The 19933-nt window shown below is 50.8% G+C and overlaps 3 protein-coding genes across 3 annotated transcripts; 1 reads left to right on the top strand and 2 right to left on the bottom strand.

The window, feature by feature from the left end:
- Positions 1–3080: 3080 nt before the first annotated feature.
- COL26b_010106 (uncharacterized protein) lies at positions 3081–4128 on the bottom strand (the record flags this gene model as incomplete). Its single annotated transcript, XM_053182816.1, has 2 exons — positions 3081–3448; positions 3504–4128. 2 exons carry the CDS (start codon positions 4126–4128, stop codon positions 3081–3083), a joined length of 993 nt encoding a protein of 330 aa, XP_053033263.1.
- Positions 4129–17130: 13002 nt separating this feature from the next.
- Positions 17131–18312, top strand: COL26b_010105 (uncharacterized protein; the record flags this gene model as incomplete). Its single annotated transcript, XM_053182815.1, has 4 exons — positions 17131–17391; positions 17449–17802; positions 17859–17958; positions 18011–18312. 4 exons carry the CDS (start codon positions 17131–17133, stop codon positions 18310–18312), a joined length of 1017 nt encoding a protein of 338 aa, XP_053033262.1.
- Positions 18313–18439: 127 nt separating this feature from the next.
- Positions 18440–19177, bottom strand: COL26b_010104 (uncharacterized protein; the record flags this gene model as incomplete). The annotated part of the gene is made up of 1 exon (XM_053182814.1): positions 18440–19177. One exon carries the CDS (start codon positions 19175–19177, stop codon positions 18440–18442), a length of 738 nt encoding a protein of 245 aa, XP_053033261.1.
- Positions 19178–19933: the final 756 nt, after the last annotated feature.

Below are 19933 nucleotides of genomic sequence, written 5' to 3'. Positions count from 1 at the left end.
ACGCCAATCAATTTGCAGCCAAAGTAGCTCATAAACGACTCATATGCACTTTCTGTACTCATTCACCCTCAAGACTCAACTAACCAAACAGAGGTAAAACCAAAATCCATCATCGCCACGTGTCCCAGCGACTTCGTGTTACCAGAAAAAACGACAAACACCTTGCTTCATCACTGACTCAATTTTTTCAAAAACGTACCAGCTGAAACATACCTAACCGTCCAAATCACTGTGGCATCAACCAGAAAAGCTCCTCGGCATCTCGAATAGCGTCGCCAACGTCATTCCCAATAGCCAAGTGTGGCTGCACGTGGGTTCGTCGAAAGTAATATTCAGAGTTGTGCCCCGACACATTGTACGTCATCCGTCCATCCACGAATCGGCGAATATTCTTCCAGTCAGCCAGGCAAACCCAGCAAAACTCCATTTTGCACGATTTGCACGTCATGTGGAAGCATCCGCCGTTCTTCTCCACGGGGATCTGGCAGCCCGGGCACGGTTTGGCATGCTCCAGCAGCCAGCGGTCTGTTTCTGGATCTCGTCCTCCCACAAGGTCGTTGGCTACGTCGTATTCTTCGCAGGTTTGACCGAAGTGCCAGACTCGGCCGTGAAGGAAACACATTGGTAAACCGCAGGCGTTGCATTCGATGAAGAATTTATACTCTGATGGGCAGCCTTCAAGGTCGTTATCCTGACCGGCACTGCAGTGCTCGTTGACACACCATCGAAAGCACGGCATGGTGTCCAAGCCTTTCTGGAGCTGCATTTTGTCATAACGCGCAAATGTGTCTGGCCGTGCAACTGCTTCGACTTGTGAAGGAGTCAATATGTTTTTGCAGCCCTCGTCAGGACAAGTTACCTCCTGGTTATCATCTAGTTTTGCCGCAGTATTGAAGTCATGGCATCGGAAGCAGCAATTGAGTTTGTGTTTAGAGTGGCAGTCAAGAAAGACGCTGCGAGGCGGGAACACCGACTTTCCAGTGCGCGGAGTTCGTTGGGTGTCCCCGAACATATAGAAGACGACATTCAAGACCTCGCCGCTGGAGGTTTCCATGAATTCTCCGTCGCAGACCACGCATGGCTTCCGCCTTACCTTGTCTTTGAATAAACCTAGAAACACAGGTATCGGCTCCCCACCACGAAACGAAAACCGGGCTACGTGCATCATGGTGCCACGCGGCCACGTCCCATCACATGGCCACATGTGTCCTGCTAGGGCGAGTTGTTTGTGAAAGTCGCTGCCAGCTTTGCCCTGCCATTCATTCATATCGGGGATCTTGTTGTGAATAGACCGTTGAGCTTCAAATGCATAACGAAAGCGTGTAATTGAGCCGATAAGGGTTCTTTTTTTGATGCCACACTCAAGTAGGAACTCAATCAACCTCTCGAGATCTAGACACAGCCGCCGAGCTTCGCAAGAACGGGCCGGACAGCTAATCCGGATGCCATATCCCGACTCTTGGGGCCGCCAAATTTCATCCCATAATCCATCGCTAATGGTGGAGAGGATGCAGTCAGTGCAGAAGATGTTCTGGCAGCAAGACGTTTGGAGAACAGGAACGCGCGCGATGTTGGTATGCGACTTTGTTACTTCCTTGTCGCTCGCAAAGTAGCCCCATCTTCCGCATCTGACACAGACCTAGCGATACGAGGTGGGCTGAGAGAGACCAAAGGTTCTCATGGAGTCGCTTTCGCTCTTGGGAGACGCTTGTTCTGGCAAAGACATAGTTGGATGGGCTTGTGTCTGACAAAGAGGGGTGTAGAATAATGCTGTTCGTAGATGGGACTTAACCATGAGGTGCGAAGAGCCGCGAGATTTATATGCGAATACATTTTGTTGGATTACGTTCTGAATACATGCTACGATCGTAAGTTTAATCGAAAGAAAAGGTCGATTCGAGTCAATACCTAGGTCACAGCAGAGTCAACGGGCCACGGTCGCGGGTCAGTCAGAGCATCGTGAAACTCCTCACATGTTTGTCAAAGATTTCAATTATTTGTTTCATTGCAACGGGCCTTTGAGTTCTTTCGTATTCTTCAATAAGAGTCACGATGAGTCATTTTGTCTTTGTCCAAATGAAGTTTCATTTCCCATACAAACCGCTCAAGGTTCATGGATGCTGGAGACCAAAGCACAATTGACTCGAAGGGAACAAGTAACCATCTGTCAACTGCGCATCGCAAATGTGATTTGGCCAAAGGCCCCAGTCAACTCCATGTCGTCGCAGATAGAACAGCATGAAGTTAAAGTCATTGACCATGAGCCCTCGAGATGACTGACCACTTTACCAAATCCTGTGAAACAATAGGGCGGCAGAACACTTCGCTGTACAAATGTCCCTGAAGTGAAAAAGTCTTTTATCGGCTACTCACAAGAGACTCACTGTATCGCATTGCGCAACAGAAGCACTTGATCTGAAATCGTATCCATCATGATTGCAGCAACTTAAGGGGCACGAGCGGAGTCATCCCCGGGGAACGAGTGGGTTCAATCGGCATCGACATCCGATCGACAAACGTGTGGTCCAAAAAGCTTAGCCATCACTTTTTACTCCTCACCACCCATGCTGGGCCACTACAGCAGGCTAATCCCGTTCTTGGCATCTGGGCCGCCAAGCTAACTGACAACTTGAATGCTCCGTGGCCCGGGCCTTTGGGCCAGAGAACCCGCTGAATGTACTTGAAACTAAGCCTCATTTTGTGTTGTTTCACCACGGACCTAGGCCGACAGGGGCAGCCCAAGAAGAAACGAACAATTCTAACGAGCGCCTCGCATTTTCGAGAAACAGCTGGACGCGCAAGTCACATTTGAGTTTTTTGAGGATTCGTCATGTCATGATCGCGAGATCTGAGCTGCACACGCGTCCAACGTTTTCCTACTGAATTGGGACAATCATGGTGGCGAAGTGAATTGGACAGAATAATTGAAATCCACAAATGAGATGAAAGTTATATACGATGGAATAATATGTACGAAGAATATTGTAAGGTGCCGGAGTATGTTCAATGGGGCTCTGCCTCTCCAAATGCCAGCCCGATAACCCAATCCTGATTGAGAGCCCTTATGGTTTTTGTTGTTTTTACATGTAAGAAGCATCGTAGTAACCAGCACTGGCGTAGCTGGAGCCGAGGATGCTGGAGATGGCGACAGCGGAGCTGAGCTTCTTGGAGAAGGTGGCGCGGGATCCCTGGGAGCCGATGCCAGTGTCGCTGTACTCGCCGAACAAGACATTGCCGGTGCGGGCATCGCTGGTGCTCCAGACAGACCAGCCCTTGGAGTTGATGATGCCAGTCATGGTGGTCTTCTGGTAGACGACCTGAGCGTACGCACCCCAAGGACGGCCGAGGTAGAAAGCACCATCGGGAACAGTGGCACCGGAGGCAGCGGCAACGGTGCAGCTGTTGAAGACATATTCGGACTTGGCAGAGGAGCTGGCGGCGCCGTTGGCTGCGAAATGTTAGCAAATTTTCATCAGTATCATGAGTTGGTATCCAAGTCTTACCAGTGAAGTAGCCAAGTTTGGCAGAGACGGCACGGAGATCACACTTCTCGAACCAAGCCATGGACTTCTGGCCGAAAATGACATCGGTAGCACCCTGAATGAGGCACTTGGAGTACAGCTGGTTGCCCTGCTGGGTGAGAATAGTGTCCTGGAATCCGGTGAACTGGCATCCGTAGAAACCGCTGTCGGCGTAGGAGCTCAGGGCGATGGCCTGGCTACCCTGGCCGTAGGCGTTGACGACGTTGACGTTGTACAACTTGAAGTTCTTGGCCTTGACGCGCAGGGTGCCGGTCTCGTCATCCGTAAGGCCATCAGCCTGGCTCTTCTTGGCGGTGATGGTCACCTTGTTGCCGGAGTAGCTTGACGTGTCGGCGGTGTAGCCGTAGATGGTAAGCTGAGCCGTGCGGGCAGGTACCAGGACCTGCTCGCTGTAGGTCCCCTGGTCGATAAAGATGCACTGCTTGCTGGAAGAGGTCGTGGAGAGGGAGTCGACGGCCTTCTGGATGGTGCTGAACTGGCCGCTGCTAGGGGACTTCTTGACGACAACGCAGCCCGAGGGGGCGGAGGTGCGGCTGGCGGCCAGCGCCGCCGTGACGAAGGTGAGGACGGTGAAAAAGGACTTCATATTGGGCAAAAAACAAAAGAATGTAAGTGTTCGTCGGTTCGTCTCAAATCTGATCCGAACTTGGAGAATGATCTACCGGTTACATTGATCGAGGCTTGGCGTCCTTTATGTATTTCTCCTTTAAGGGTCCACAAGGCTCTTGTGTGGATGGACGCGAAAGCGGTAGCGACGGCATCGTTCCAACTTCTAGCGTTCATCCTTCATGTTGGAATCATGGATGAGGAGGCCGCGGAACGCTTGCTGGGAGTGCCCAGGCTTCATTGGCGGGGGCGGTCGACGGCACGCACGAGACAAGCTCGTAGATTAAACCCGATAGAACAACCAATCCCGAGCTCTGGAAGTTTAACTTAGAGAGCACGCCAGCTGGGGGAGACCCCAGCACGGCAACTCACGGCACCAAGGGTTCATATTTCTGCAACCGAGCCGTTCTCGAGAAGTCGATTTCTCGTTGGCGGATTAAATTGCCCATGCGGTACCATTGCGCTGGTGTCGCCCGACAATTTGTTCGAGGTGGATCGGCACGGAGATTGCGGGGTGGCTAGACTGGCAGTCGATCACAAAGACGCTTAGCTGCCACAAGGGGAATTCGGGCCTGGGCCGTTCCTGGGAGAGCTCGCCTGCAAAGAACCACAATGCAGGGGTTCGGATAAGTCGGCGAGTCAGACCCAACGAGCCTCGTAGCACTCTCATATCGAGCGCAAGGAAAAGGAGTGCGGGTGGATCGTCTGATGCGCACTTCCACGAAACATCTTGCTGAGAGCAAGCTAGGGTATGCTTGACAGGTCTTCATCCGAGTTTCTCTTGCCTCGCAAGTGAACGTTTGTTTTGTCAGCGCGATGTTGCACATTTGAGTGCGCCAGTGCCGCATTGAGGCTGTGTCGGAGGCTTCCCCCGCGTCTTGACACTTGGATGAGGAAAACGGTACTTGGGACGAATACCTTAATTCAATAGTGCCAAATACGATGCAACCCTTTTTGTTCTGTTCCCGTTCGGATCTATGTCCACGATTCCACGAATCATAATAAGAGGAGCCTATACGAGAATCAGACATTGGAGTCTGGACATCATGTTGTTCCGAGGGTAAATGTTTTACATTAAGGAGCAAACGCCCATCCACTTACACTGGACCAAAGATTTGGGCTTGAACTTCTGGACATTCTGATACGCTGCGAGTTGTCGACTCATACATGAGGTCTTCGAAAATAGATTGAAGAATGGCGTGAGCGCAATGTTTGGGCTTGTTGACTGGGTCTCCCAGACTCAAGTTCTTCATCTTCGATCAAAGCCCCTTGTTCATACTTACCCCATGAACCTTTCACTCGCAAGACCAAGCTGAGGCTTTTTGACCTTCTCTTACTTGGGCACAAATTGCAGCAGCCTGAGACTTCAGGTAGCCTCACTAAAGAGCAGGGGAGCATCGTATCAAACTCCTTATACGAAAAGGAGACGCCTGGTCGAGTGAAAATCTACCCAATACCAAGAAACGTTTGAAATTTTTGAAATTGCAAAACTCGACAATTCAACGAAAGTTTCGCCTTTGGTTGAAAGAACCTTCAGTGCCTTAGCTAACTCAAACAAGGATGTTGCGGGCCGAAGGAAGTTGGCGATCTCTTGGCATCGGACTTCCCTGTTCAGCAGTTCTTGGCACTTTGTCGAGATGGACCAAGCTCGATGCACAGCGAGGCAACCACCACAGCATTCAACATCTTCTCAGCAATTTATGTTCTGATTGAATTTCGTACTTCTGCGAATGGAGCAAGATTTGTTGTGGCGAAGGGAGTAAGTGATAGCTCGATGCGAAGTTCCACAAGCTCAGCATGTCATTACTCAGGTAAAGTGTGTTGTATGTACTTCGATGCAGGCAGGAATCACTCGTGTTCTGTATCTAATTGTGATCCCCTCATCTATCTCATAGATGCAAAATGAACGCTCGCTATGTATCCATGTAAACTTCAGACCCCATGTTTCCCTGAGCGCTATCAAAAGATAGTAGTCTCTTCCCACCCTTGTATGCTCTGTGGGCTGCTTGAAAAGGACTCATGTTGTCCTTCAAAAGGCGACAAGTCCGGAACGTATTCACACCCGAGGACCTCTTCGTGAACATATAAGGCATCCTCGGGTGTTCTCATGAAGAATCTCACTTTGAAGTTGCCGCCCATATCCACTCCATTGATGGAGGAGTCCCATAGCGTGCTCTTCTCCGGGACAAAATGTCTGATTCTCACTTCGTCACGTGGGATCCCAAGACATGATTCCGGTCCCGTGTATTGGAGCACGCCAAATGAGTCCAAACCCACGTTGTGCTCAAGCTCAATGAGTCGCCGGGCGATGCAAAATAGCTCGCCCTTATCCCATACCGCTTCTCGGGGTGATCCAAGTGTCGACAGTAGTCGAAGAGCCTCAAGGCGTACATCCAGCGCGCGGCATTTCGTTGCGATGAAGAATAATGAGGGCGTATATCCTGCTTCAAACAGAAAATGTGTCGGTTGGCAGTTGACTTGTGACTCAGCAAACTTGGTGGTTTGTTCGGTGATCTGACGGAATCGTTCCAAGTGCTGGTCAAAACCCGCCTCGTTTGCTGAAAAGGCCATGTCGGTCCAGACGTGGGACAGCTCGTATTTTAGTAGTGCATGAACTCTTGGCCCGCCTCTTATTCGGGTGCTTGGGGATTTCGACCTCACGTCCAAATCCTCCCACAACCCGCGCCATTGGTTTAGTGATGATTGAATGCCCCTTTGCCGCTCTAGTAACTCTCTCAGCGGTGTCTGATGTCGCAACGCGCCTACTCTATACTCGTCGCCGAGCCGTATAAGCTGTATCGTTTGGTTATAAAGGTCGTCTATTGTGGCTTGTGCGTGCGCAAAGCTGTCGAAAGAAGCCGGTACCGGACACCTGCAAATTGTTGCACCAGTATTGTTGAAATAGCTCGTCCCCGGGAAAGACGGAAGCATGTTCAGTCGTCGAAATATCGGTAGTAAGTGATCCCGTACAACCGGTTTTGAGCACGAGCTTTCCAACATCGCAAGTCCGTGATTGCAGTGTCTAACGGCAGCTTCCGTATTGGACTGTAACAACTCGATACAGACGAAAAGTAGACAGACCACCAACGCTAGCCCGTTATTGTCGTTTTGTAGCGATTTCAGTTCAAAAATTGCGGCGTTGTAGTGGCTCAGTGCCACGCCGTCTAGGTGAGTATTAGTGCCGCCATTCATGTTGCCGTACAACAAGCCGATGGCGATGACTGAGTGCTTGACGGCCGGCTCGCGGTTAATAAACTGCACGACCAGATGGGTCCAGAAATAAGGGTCGGTCGGGCCTGCGATGAAGGGTGCGACATGTTCGCAGTAGTACTGTAATGCCCTGGCTTCTTCACCGCTGGTTGACGAGTCGATCTGGAGTGTTTGAGGTCGTTGCCATCGAAGCACCGATGCCGGTTCAACCGCATATCCGTCGCACTTTCGGCCTGTGCTGGTACAGCGGTTGCAGAAAGGCTTGCCCTCGTCACACTTGATCTTGCGTATCCTGTACTTATGTAATTAGCATAGGCCACACCGGTGGTCACAGACCAGTTCCTCATGATGCGACTCACTTGCAAGTTAAGCAACCAGTCCGCACCTTGCGACTTCCCTTTCTAGCCATTGGTTCAAGCCGTTTGTGGATGTGCGCTAACGATGGTTGAGTCCGAACGAGCCCTTAGGGTCTGACGCGTGAGCGATTGGTGACCTCGCAACCTCCTTTTGCCTTTCTGGGCGCAAAAGACAAGTGGAATCTGCACGATTACGATTCTCCAAGTTCCTCGATGTCTAGATATAAAAATGACAGCCGGAGATTGCGGTATCGCCAGCACGTCCAGACCTCTCCGGAGCGGTGTCTACGCTGGTTCGCCCATCTTAACCAATCCGAATCGTAGCTCAGCATTCGCCTAGGAAAACATCAGCGCAGCCCTGTCGTTCATGTGGAGGGCATTTGCAGAACACCACCCTTCGCCCGCATAAGCCCTCTGAAGGGGCAGAGACATTCCGTAGGGGGCGGTGGGGTTGACAGGGGATATATCCGACAGAGCCAATCAGTCTTGCTTTCACTGGCGGGGCCGTCGCATTTCTGGAGGCAGGTTTCCTCGAAGTGCATACACTAGCTCGCCGCGATCAACTCTTGGGTGGTACTCGATCTTAGATACCTGACTTAGAGTTAGCGGCGCCACAGAAATGAGGGCGGTCAGTGGCTGAATAGACGATGTTTACCGTTGCGCATCACGTATTGGGCCGCGTACAACCAACTGAATGAAACGACCGTACGCACATGTCCGTAGGCCAAGGACTTGAAGAACCTGGTAGAAGACCGATTCCGCTTCATAACCCACTATTACACGCGCAAGCTTGCCTTGCAAGTTCCACTCAGCCCATACCACCAATGCTGCTTTTTCACCCGTCACGACGCCAAGATTCTGAACGCTACTTACCTTGCAGTGAGATAACACCATCTCTGTGGTTCATCCCACCCGGCTTGCACCCTGTCGTTGAAGGAACCCATGCGCCTACCAACGACCTTAAGCCACATGGTACGCAGAGCCTAGCTCGCGCGCCCAGTGAAGCAAAAGTGCACGCAGGTTGCCATGAAGTTTCATCATCCGACGTGACGGGTTCATCAAGAGTGCAATCCCTACCGGGCTGGACTCCCACCTCATGCGCGTGTTCCACTGTCAGCCGTTAAACCATGCAACCTCGGCACCTCCATCGGGATCTCAGCCACTCTCATTCGACTGATCAGCCCCTTCCTTCTCGCTGATTCGTAGAAATAAACGCAGCATGCACAGCACCTCGATAAAACCGGGCTCAATGCGGACTCCGCAGGTTGCGGAATAGGTTTTAGGCAGCTTCGACATGCCATGGAAGTCTGGTAGAATCCAGAATCCCATCCCGCGATTGCTAGGGCTGGCCAGTAGGGTGGCGGTTCCAGATCAGTCATACAATCTAAATAAATCTTGCATATGACTAAGGTAATTAACCATGCTTCGCTGTTCAAAAACGCATGATGTCGTTTCGCTCTCGCTTCGCTTTTGGGAGGCGCGACCGACGAAAGGACCCGGCATCATAAGCGAGATCCTCTGGGGTTAAGTGTGCAACTGCATTTGTAGGTAGAGCATCGGAAATTGGACGGCAACTGCAAAATGGATTCCATTGAGAAATAGTTTCGCGCATGCTCGAGACTTCTAGAATTTCTGGGGTCCAAAACTGCTCAAGAAACAACTAGCAAAACCACTTCAACAGTTGTCCAATCATTGGGTGATCCGACCCTCACCGGTTCAGTTGCTCTAGAGTGTCAGACGTTGCACACCAACTCTAGCCGCGGACCGCTTAAAGACGGGAACGCCATTGCTACATGCGTATGGCATTGATGCCGAAGCCGAAGCGGGCAGCCTTTAAGTCCCCCTAGGGCTGAAACGACTTCAGTATCCTTGGCCGGCCGTTCAGTCACAACTCGGCCGAGATGTCCACGGCAGCCTGTATGGTGTGGCTAAAAGGCCCAGAAGGCGTTCGGGGTGACTTGCGGTCTCATCCCGTTGGAAGTCCACAGGTCCGTAAGAGGAATTTGCCCTGGAGAACGCTAACCGCAGCAACCATGCGCCCCCGACTTGAAGTCAACCTTGCCGCATATAACCCTGTCTCGCTTGCGGGTTTAATGGCTTTATGTATGGTGAGAGCTTTATTCTCCTTCCGAGAAAGAAGGCCAATGGCATCACCGACCGAGTCCTATGGACCTGCGGCTTCCACAGCCGGAGGAATACGAGTACCGCCGAGTTCCTGTAGCGCTATGCGTAGGGCTGTCGCATCCTCCGCGTACTTGACTGCATGTAGGGTGCCTGCTAGGCTAAGTTAGTAAACTATGTTCAAGGATACAAGTGATGCCACTGCACGACAGCAACTGACAAGGGATCAGCTAGGCCTGATTGGTCATCTTTACGGATTCCATTCCTTCAAATGTGTCCGTAGGCGCCATTGGGTGGCTTTGCGGCCCCCATCTCACACTTTAATCCTTTCCCAAGCCTAAACCGTCAAAAGGAGGAGCTGGACTCAACGGCGCCACGTTTGCTCTTGAACTATTGGTCTTTCGCTAACAAGCCATCAGCCCTATGACAGTAAACCTCCCGTGTTGGGGCTTTGTCATCTCATGTAAACTTGCGGTTACCTGTGACATTGCTGTCAAAATGCTTAACACGATTGACGTTATTTGGGTAGCGCATGATGATGAACTATGACGGCTAGTATGAGCAGACTTCCATTAGAAACCACTCTCGGGAGATGATGCTGACGTGAGGCGGAGAATCTGCTCCTGCAAGGTGGGCTGGGCATACGTCTGTCCCTGCCGCTCTTGAACACGAGACAGGTTGACAACATCCGAATTTTTCCACGCAATTAATCTAACACCCTCGTCGCACTTTCTCAACCAACGAATTATGGCTAAATCACCGAGTATCGCCCCAAAACCGGCTGCACCGGCCTCGGCGATTCTTGACCCCACTCTTCGGCCCCGGCCCGGGTTCACCGGATGACTAAAGGCTCCGGTGTTCGGGTGAAATGACATAAGCCACAGCCAGTGACAGAGCTGAATCCCCGCATCAATATTCCTTCAATCTAATCACCAACTTCCATATCAACGTGCTCATCGGCCACCAATTGGCTTTCGCTGCAAGTCGCCCGATGGCTCCTAGCAGTCTTAAACTCGAACCGGCAACCGTGGAAGATGTTCCGGCACTGACTGAGGTCTGGTTCGCCGCTTTCACAGACCCCGAGCTGAGGCGTCTGTGGCCGGACACGCCAGGCGTGCGCAAGTGGTGGGACGACGCAAACCACCACGACCTCCTCAACAAGCCTTTTCAGCGCTACATCAAAGTGATTGACCCGGAAAACTTAGACGCCAACGGACGACCGCGAATAGCTGCCTACGCGAAATGGGACCTGTCAATGCCGGAGGATCGTGGGCGACGATATCCACCCTGGGCTGACGATATGCCCGGTGAGGTCTGCGATGTCTTTTTCCAGAGAGAAGAAAATGAAAGGCACCGTGTCATGGGAGATGAAAAACATTACTGTATGTGGATTTTGCCAGGAAAACTGTGGCGCATTCATCCATCTGATGCTTCGCCTAGATTTAGACACAGTCGCAACGCACCCGGATTACCAGAGACGTGGCTGCGGATCCATGCTGGTCCAGTGGGGATGTAAGCTTGCCGACGAAAACAGTGTTGGGGCGTATGTGGATGCAAGTAAAGATGGCGCGCCATTGTACGAGAAATGTGGCTTTGTGGACGAGAGCGAGCCTGGCTCAGGCGATATCGCCTCCATGGCTCGGCGTCAAAATAGCCTGGGTGATCAGCGGAGTCATTAACAGCCGTTCAATAGTACTATGAGGATTGGAATGATCCCCCTTGGTTGAAGTTCACATCTACGCTCAATTTGGGGAGTATGAAACCAACCATCTCTTGGCCATCGGGCTTTCACTGCGTCAAGCTCGTAGTTGAAATGCAGCCTTGCAATAACCAGGGAAGAAACATGTCATCTGGGGGGAACTTCCTCCGTTGGCAATATTTCTCTTTGATAGTCTAGAACTTACCAGAGAATAGAGACGTCCACAGCCATATCTCGGTGTAATTGGTCTACATAGCTAGAAATATTGAAGTCATTCTATATTCATGGCACTCACTTCCTATTGGGCTGTCGAACGGCCGCGGTCAGCAAATTTCCGGCCTTGCCCTGCCGCCAAGGAAAATCAGGCATCATTGCGGAGTCATTAGCGGTGCTCGCCTCGCATTGGTGCCCGCTATCATCCAACTGCTTATGACTGTGTGGCATTACCCATCTTTCCAACAAACACGCCTAATTGCGAATACTCATACTTCATTGAGGGACGGTCACACTCATCATGGATCGTCCTAAACAGCTTTCGAATCCTACGGAATATTCCGTAGGCTTCATTACTGCACTTGCCAACGAACTTACAGCTGTAGAAGCGATGCTCGACGAAGAACACGGGAGCCCGCTAAACTTCATCCAGCATGAAAGAGACGATAATTGCTACACATGGGGCCGTATGGGTGTTCATAACGTTGTTATCGCCTCATTGCCCGAGGGAAGATACGGCCTTGTTTCTGCAGCGACTACCGCATACAGTCTGCTTAGCTCTTTACCGCATCTTCGGATAGGTCTCATGGTCGGCATTGGCGCTGGGATCCCCAAGCTCCAGACGAATATCGATATACGTCTTGGGGACGTTGTTGTTAGTCAGCCTACTGACCAAAGCTCGGGAGTCTTTCAGTACGACTTAGGAAAGAAGCGACAAGACGGTACTTTTCAGCACGTTGGATCTCTTGCTCCACCTCCTACGGTCCTTCTCACAGGGCTAAAAAAGCTCAAAGCTAAGCGGCGTCGGAAAGGCTCTGAGCTCCCCTATATTCTCGAAGAAATGCTTCGTCGCTCCCCGAAATTGGCGGAGCCGGACGATGACGACCCTGCTTTTGTATACCAAGGCTCACACAACGACCGGCTCTTCGAATCGTCTGTTCCACACGTGGAGATGACCGCGGAGAAGAACACGGCTGCAGGATTAAGTAAATCTACCCAGACTCCATCGGTTGAGAATAGGAATGCCGAGGAAGCCGGACTGGAAACTGGCAATTGCGTTTTATGTGACCGCGCAGGCGAAGTCACCCGAAAAGAACGACGCTCCACCGATCCGGTGGTTCACTATGATATCATCGCTTCGGGCAATTCGGTCATGGAGAACAGCTTATGCCGCGACGAAATATCAAGGCAAATCGACGACAAATGCATCTGCTTCGAAATGGAAGCAGCTGGACTGATGGATACTTTCCCCTGCCAAGTTATTCGGGGGATTTGCGACTACGCAGACAGCCACAAGAATAACCGATGGCAAAACTACGCGGCAGCAACAGCAGCTGCATTTTCAAGGGAGCTTCTTCATGTAATCGACGCCGTGGATGTTTCGAAGTCTCCGAATATGAAACAGATCGTTGATAGAAGTTAGTGAAGATCATTTTATCAGGTAGATGCTTCGTGTCTAAAACTTTTCATAGTGCTGGAGAATATATCGCAGCTCACATCAGACACGAAAGAAGCAAATCAAGGTCTTCAACAACTAAACGACAACAAGCTTTCGGAGAACATCAAGAATTGGCTTTCTCCGTGTGATTTGTGGGAAACCCACAACTCTACCTTGGAGCGTCGCCAAGATGGCACGGGAAACTGGTTTCTCGACAGCGACAGTTATGCATCCTGGAAGGAAAACTCAAAGTTTTCCGTTTGGGTTCACGGCAAGCCCGGCTGCGGCAAAACCACCCTTTGTTCGACAATCATCGACGACGTAATGCATGGCTCAATGCACCGAAGCCGTCCGCTCGTTTTCTTTTATTTCGCCGTTACTGACAATCGCCGAAAGTCGCTTGACGGCGCAATCAGATCGCTCATAGGTCAATAATGCAGCCAAAGTGAGGACGTTTGGACAGAATTGAAGTCGCTATATTCCAGTCATAAAAATGGCGGAAGGCAACCTAGCACAAGATCTCTTTGTAAGGCTTCTGAGAGCATGGTTCTGTGCATTGGAGAAGTTTGGATGGTGCTCGATGCACTTGATGAATGTGAGGCAGGGATGGGCTTAACAAGTCAAGGGGTAATGCCTTGGGTAAAAGGCCTACTGGAATCTCCGCTGTCCATCCGTCTACTTCTCACATGCCGTGGGGAACACAAGACTCAATTGTACTTGGAGGGTTCGACCAACAGTCGAATGAATTTGGGTGGTGAGCTGATTAGGAAGGATATACGTGCGTATGTCCACGAAACACTCAGTACGCGCGAAACCTTCAAACGATGGCGTCGGAAGGGCTATGAGAGTATTCAGAGAGAGATCGAGGACAGTTTAGTGGCAAAGGCTAACGGCGTGTAAGGCAGGCCCCATCTATATTTTGGTCTGTACCGCTGACACTGAATTGGAGTTTTCGATGGGTTGCATTGCAACTTGACGCTCTCCAACACTGCCAGGACCCTGCTACTCTACGCAGAGAGCTCAATGCTCTGCCGGATGATTTAGCAAATACGTACGCAGCGATTCTTAAAAGAATCCCGAAACGCTCGGAAGAACAGTCCATACGGCTTTTGCAATTCCTTGCCTTTTCCGAGCGACCACTTCGAGTCAAAGAAGCTGTTGATCTACTGGCGGTAGAGCTGAAGGAGAAGCCTGGGTTCAACCCTAACAACAGAATGCCGATACCGGAGGAGATTACGGGATACTGCTCCGGCTTGGTAGTCATCGGCTATACAGACGAACACCGGGGAGATATGGAGATCCAGCTCGCGCATGCTACCGTGAAGGAATACCTAATTTCTGATCGGTTGTCGCAAGATGTCTCTGCCCATTTTGCGACATCGGTAGCGAAGGCCGCTACCTCGATCACAGAAGTCTGTCTTGCAAATTTGTCAGAAGTGAAGCTCGTCTCGCCTCCAAATATCGAAGACTTGAACTTTTACAAAGACAAAGACGCGGTTTACTACCTTAACGTCCGGCCGCCCTGGTATCACTACAAACCTTTTCGCGGGGTTGCATTAGACGGCTTCATCAAGATGAGATACCCGTTTGCACAATACGCTGCAGACTACTGGATGAGACACGCTTTTCACGCCAATACCTCACAAGTCGAAACCCAGGTTAAGAAGTTCATCGACTGTGAGATTTTCCATAGACTCTACGAACATTCCGCAGAGAATTCTTCAGCGCTATACCGCATGGCACAAGAAGGACTTACTTGGGCGATTGAGCTACTGCTGGAGAAAGATGCCGCCCTCTTGAATGCCCGAGAAGATGAAAGCCTCCTCGCGGCAGCTATACAGCATCGCCATGATAATACTTTCCACGTCCTCCTAGCGAGAGGTGCAAAGGTAGACAGAACTGTCATTGTGTGTGCATCGTCCCGAGGGGACGAAGAGCTTGTCAGACCTCTGATTGGAAAGGTCACTGCTGCCAACGCTTGGAAGTGGTGTAGCAAGGCAGCCAAGGCTGCTTGTGCAGAAGGCCATGTCGAAATCCTGCACATGATTCTTGAAAAGTGTGAGGAGGCTAATATCATGTGCTGCATCGAAGGCGAGTGGATATGCGACGCGTTCAAAGGCGGCCATAACGCTGTAGTAATGGCACTTCTTGATAGTCCTCCGCATGCAACCTTTTACGCCCAGAGTTGGAGGTCTGCATGTGAGAACGGCCTCTGTGGGTTGGTGGAGATCCTGCTTGCGAAGGATACTGATGCCGACGCTGCAGGCCGCAGGACGGAGGCCTTGCCTATTGCGACTGACAAGGGGCATGTTGAGATTGTCAAGCTACTTCTAAAAAATGGCGTCGGGATTGGAAAGGCGGTTTTTTTCGCGGCCATCGGGAACCGCGAAGAAATTCTGAAGTTACTTCTCGAAAACGGCGGAAGCCCCAACACGACTCATAGGAGTGAGACTGCTCTTCAAGCTGCATGCTACAGAGGACATAAGAACATTGTCCAGATACTCCTTGAGTTTGGGGCAAGTGATAAGGATCTCTTTGGTCCTCTGGGAAGCGCGTTTCAAAGTGCTGTAAGAGGCGGTAATTTGAAGATTGCAGAATTGCTGGTGGAATATGGTGAGGCAAGGAGCGGGTTTGACATAAGAGGCATTCCAGAAAAGAGGCTAATAGAAGGCCAACTTGCTAGACTGCGAAGGAAAAGGCGAAGAACGAACTCCTGGATATATGGTCTCAGGAGACCAAGAGACATTAAGATCAGCAGATAGCCAAGTAATCGGAACAATCTGTATTTCAAGCTTTCAGACTATTTCCACGTTTTTTATTTGCTTAAAGTTTTTCCGGCAGTTGATGGGGTTCAAATTCTGCTAAAGGTCCAGAACTATGCGGCCTAAGGGCCCAAGAAAGACTGATACTAGGTATCAAAACAGCAGGGTATGGTAGTGATGCATATTGAGGGCAACAGTATAAGGCATTTGGGTTCCTCAAGTGAAGCTATCACAAGCTGTAAAAAATGCGATTGCATCGTTTTGTTACCGTCCCTTTTAACGTACACAAGTAGGTTCTTTGCGGTGGCATATGACTAACCCAGTGGTCACAATGACGAGTCTTCTTGCAGGCGGTTTCTTCCTTTGCGGGCATGCCATCATTTTCTCCTCTGCTTGAACGATGGGCAGGTTCGTGAGCAGGAGGGCTATCTATGCAGCACCATACAGCAGCCTTTCCACAAGATGACAATGACTTCGTCTGAACACAGAGTATTGTGGAGTTTAGTCTGTAATACCAACGACTAAGGGGTTGGTGCCTCATTTTCGCGTCTTCGCGTCTCGCGAGAAGTCCTCGCCTGACTTGCACCGAAGGTAGCCGCCCGTCTCCACCCCAATGACCGGGACTTCCGGGAATGTGTTGGACATGGGTCTGGTCTCAGAACATAACCAGAGCTAAAGGTTTGTTTCCCTCTCAAAGTTCAGCTTCCTATTCCTCCAAGCAAAATATGATTAGAAGACATTCCGAATTCTGTTTTGTAATCTTCAACCTTTTTCTCGAGTCTCAATTGTAGACAACTTCACAAGATGAGAATTTGTAGTCGTCACAAATACGTCATATATGGAACCCTGGCCAGGTTGTCACAGAGGAGACTAACGCGGTAGCATCACTACACACCGAAGTTCCAAGAAGAGGGGTCGCGGCGTGTACAGAAATCCACCCGCGGTGGAAAATCTGGAAACGTTAGTAATCGATAGGGGTTTCATATCCACCAGAAGGAACCTGTCATAGGCAGTTAGATTTAAGCCAAGGAATCGTCTTCGCCGTTTACGAGTTGCTCAAAGTAAACGCCGACACCGATACAAAAGTCCATATATTCCCACGTGTTATCTCCAGTCCCTGTTGGAAACATCTTCCACCACTCATCGCATTTCATAACACCGAGCCCCACATCAGTCCATCGCTATGTCAGATCTCACAGCACTGCCAAAGGACTCGCTCATCCTCGTCACCGGAGCGAACGGATACATCGGAGCGCATGTTATCGATAACCTACTGAAGCTAGGCTACCATGTTCGCGGTACAGTCCGCACTGAAAAGCCGTGGCTGAAGGAGCTGTTTGATAAGTATGGTGAGGGTGCCTTTGAGCAGGTCGTCGTGCCGCATCTCGAGGATGAGGAAGCTCTCGGTCATGCCATGACTGGCACTGCCGGTGTCGTGCTTGTGGTAAGAATCTCGCCGAAATACATGATGGAGCTATTCATCTACTTACAAGAAACTTAGGCTTCGGATCTTTCCTTGAGCAACGACGCTCAGAAGGTTATTCCCTTCGTTGTGAAGGCCACAGAGACTGCACTTTCAGCTGCGGCCAAGCATGATAGCATCAAGCGGGTCGTTCTCACCTCGTCTGCCTTTGCAGCCTCTACTCCCGAGGCGAATGAGACTGGTGTTGTTATTGATGAGAATACTTACAATGAGCGTGCCATCAAGGCAGCCTGGAATCCGAACACCCCCGCCCATCGTATGCCATTCATGGTCTATGCAGCTTCCAAGGCAGAGGGTGAGAAGGCTGCTTGGAAGTGGGTTGGGGAGCACAAGCCAGGCTACGTCTTCAACACCATTCTTCCGAACTTCACCGTCAGTCCTCTGCCCCATTCAAAACTCCTGGAAGGTCTGGTAGCTGACGTGAATAGACCGGAGAAATCATGCATCCCCAAATTTCTGGCTCAACCATGAAGATGGCCGCCGACGTGCTAACAGGGAACTACGCCCCCCTGAAGGCCTTCATGCCTCGTAAGTGATGGCTTGCCGTGGCGTTTCGAACCTGCACGCTGACAAACCTCAGAACCCTACGTTGACGCCGGTGATGTTGCGCGTCTTCACATTGTCGCTTTGCTCGCCGAGTCTGTCAAGTCCAAGAGGATCTTCGCCGCCGCTCGCCCGGTCAACGTGTCTGACTTCATTGACGTCCTGCGTGAGCTCAGACCAGACAACAAGCTGATCCCGGAAAAAGACGCGAACGATGGGCATGACCTGACTCAGGTGCTACCGCTGGCTGAGGCCGAGAAGCTGTTGCAGACGTACTTTGGACAGAAGGGCTGGACGCCATTGAAGGAGAGTATCGAGGCGGGAATTCGCAATTTCTGAAAGGCTTCTTAGTTGTCTGTCTGCACATGAAATTACACATGAACCAATTGGCCGCAGTCCGTGGAAAGTTCATGATCTACAAGTTGAGCCTAGATGAGTTCTAGTAGTTTTCTATGAACAGACTGCGTTAGAGCTTAGCCCGCAGAGACTCCATCCAAGTGTGAGCCAAAGCTTTCTTCTCATTAACACCCAACCCGTCAATACCTCCCCCTTTTTCTCGTTCCAACTGTATCCATTTATCGGACTCAACAGCCATCCAATTAGCCATCACTTCAGCGCAAGTCTTGGGGTCTTCCATAGCGAGGAAATGACCCAATTCAGGTAAAACCTTGACGTCAACGCGCCTCCTCTCTCCAGGCTGTTTCGCGTACTGCAGAGCGCAGGTTCGGGTCTGCCAGTAATCCCTGATATCATCATCGCTTGGTGTATCTCTGCCGCCGCAAAGGAAGAAGGTGCTGCAGGTAATGTGACCCAGCATGTGGAACATGTCGACAAGGCCGGTTTGATAGACAAGTTCTGGCTCTTTTGTGTTATCGCCATGGACGAAGGTAGGCTTGAGGTAGTTTACGAGCTCGTGGTACTGTTCCGTAACCAATGAGACTGACTGTGTACTGCTTGGTCCCTTGGACGCGGTGTTATCGTCGTTCTTGATGGCGAATTCCATGAATAGGTCAATGACTTTGGAGTCCCAGGTGCTGAACATCTTTCTGACAGACTTCTCAGCCGCCTCCCGATTCGGCCAATGGGTTCTTCGCCTAAGGGTCATATAGTCAAAGCCGAGCCCATCGAGACCCACCTCCGGTGGGCTGATTGCTGGATCCAACAGCATCATTGACGAGAATATACGGCGGCTGATGACAGACATTGTAGCTCTGTCAATCCGTTAGCCTCCAATCAATCGTGTAGGAAGGAGTCTGCGTATCGATGACTTACATATGACAGCCTCCCATACTATGCCCTACCCCTATGATGGGCTGCTTCATCTGGTTACGGAAGTGCGTCATCAGCTGGAGTAGGTCTTCAGAATGATCTTGCCACGAGACTTGATGCAACCGTGTTAATTGATGGTGCCTTTGATGGCGACGGGGAGCAACCCACGATCCGAAAATTGCCAGGCCTCATTTAATGAGAGACTTTTGCCCTGGAAGGCGGAATCTGCCATCCAAATTGAGTGAATACCAATTCCTCGAGCGCTTAGTTGATGTTCCAGATGACACCACATGGGCTCATAGAGTTCCTGGTGCTTTTAGCATCGAGGTTCTGAGTCGAGCGGCCGTACGTATGTGTTCACCTTTGGAAATCCATTTGCATGCGCAGCAACAATCGTGATAGCCACCCGATGGGCTGATGAAACCGTTCGCGGCGAGTATTGCTTGACTGCTAATCGGACGAAGGCAGGTCCGACCTCGTTGGCTTTCGGAAGTCTCGGGCATGATATGACATGCTCACGAACGTGAAAAACTATCGAGGCCATCTTTAATGGTCTTTCGTGGAAATCCCTCTGTCGTCTGTGTCTGCCTCCAAGTTTGGAATGTTTCTTCTGGTCAGATTATAAGAGCCCAGGTATTGAAGGTCATCATGCTTTGGCCGAAACCTTGAGACGACGCGCGGGGTTGACTCG

Source organism: Colletotrichum chrysophilum (assembly GCF_026319265.1).
Source record: "Colletotrichum chrysophilum strain AFK26 chromosome Unknown scaffold_104, whole genome shotgun sequence".
Classification (NCBI taxonomy): Eukaryota; Fungi; Ascomycota; class Sordariomycetes; order Glomerellales; family Glomerellaceae; genus Colletotrichum; species Colletotrichum chrysophilum.
Note: the sequence above shows the minus strand (reverse complement) of the source record. Positions and strands in the feature narration are given on the sequence as shown.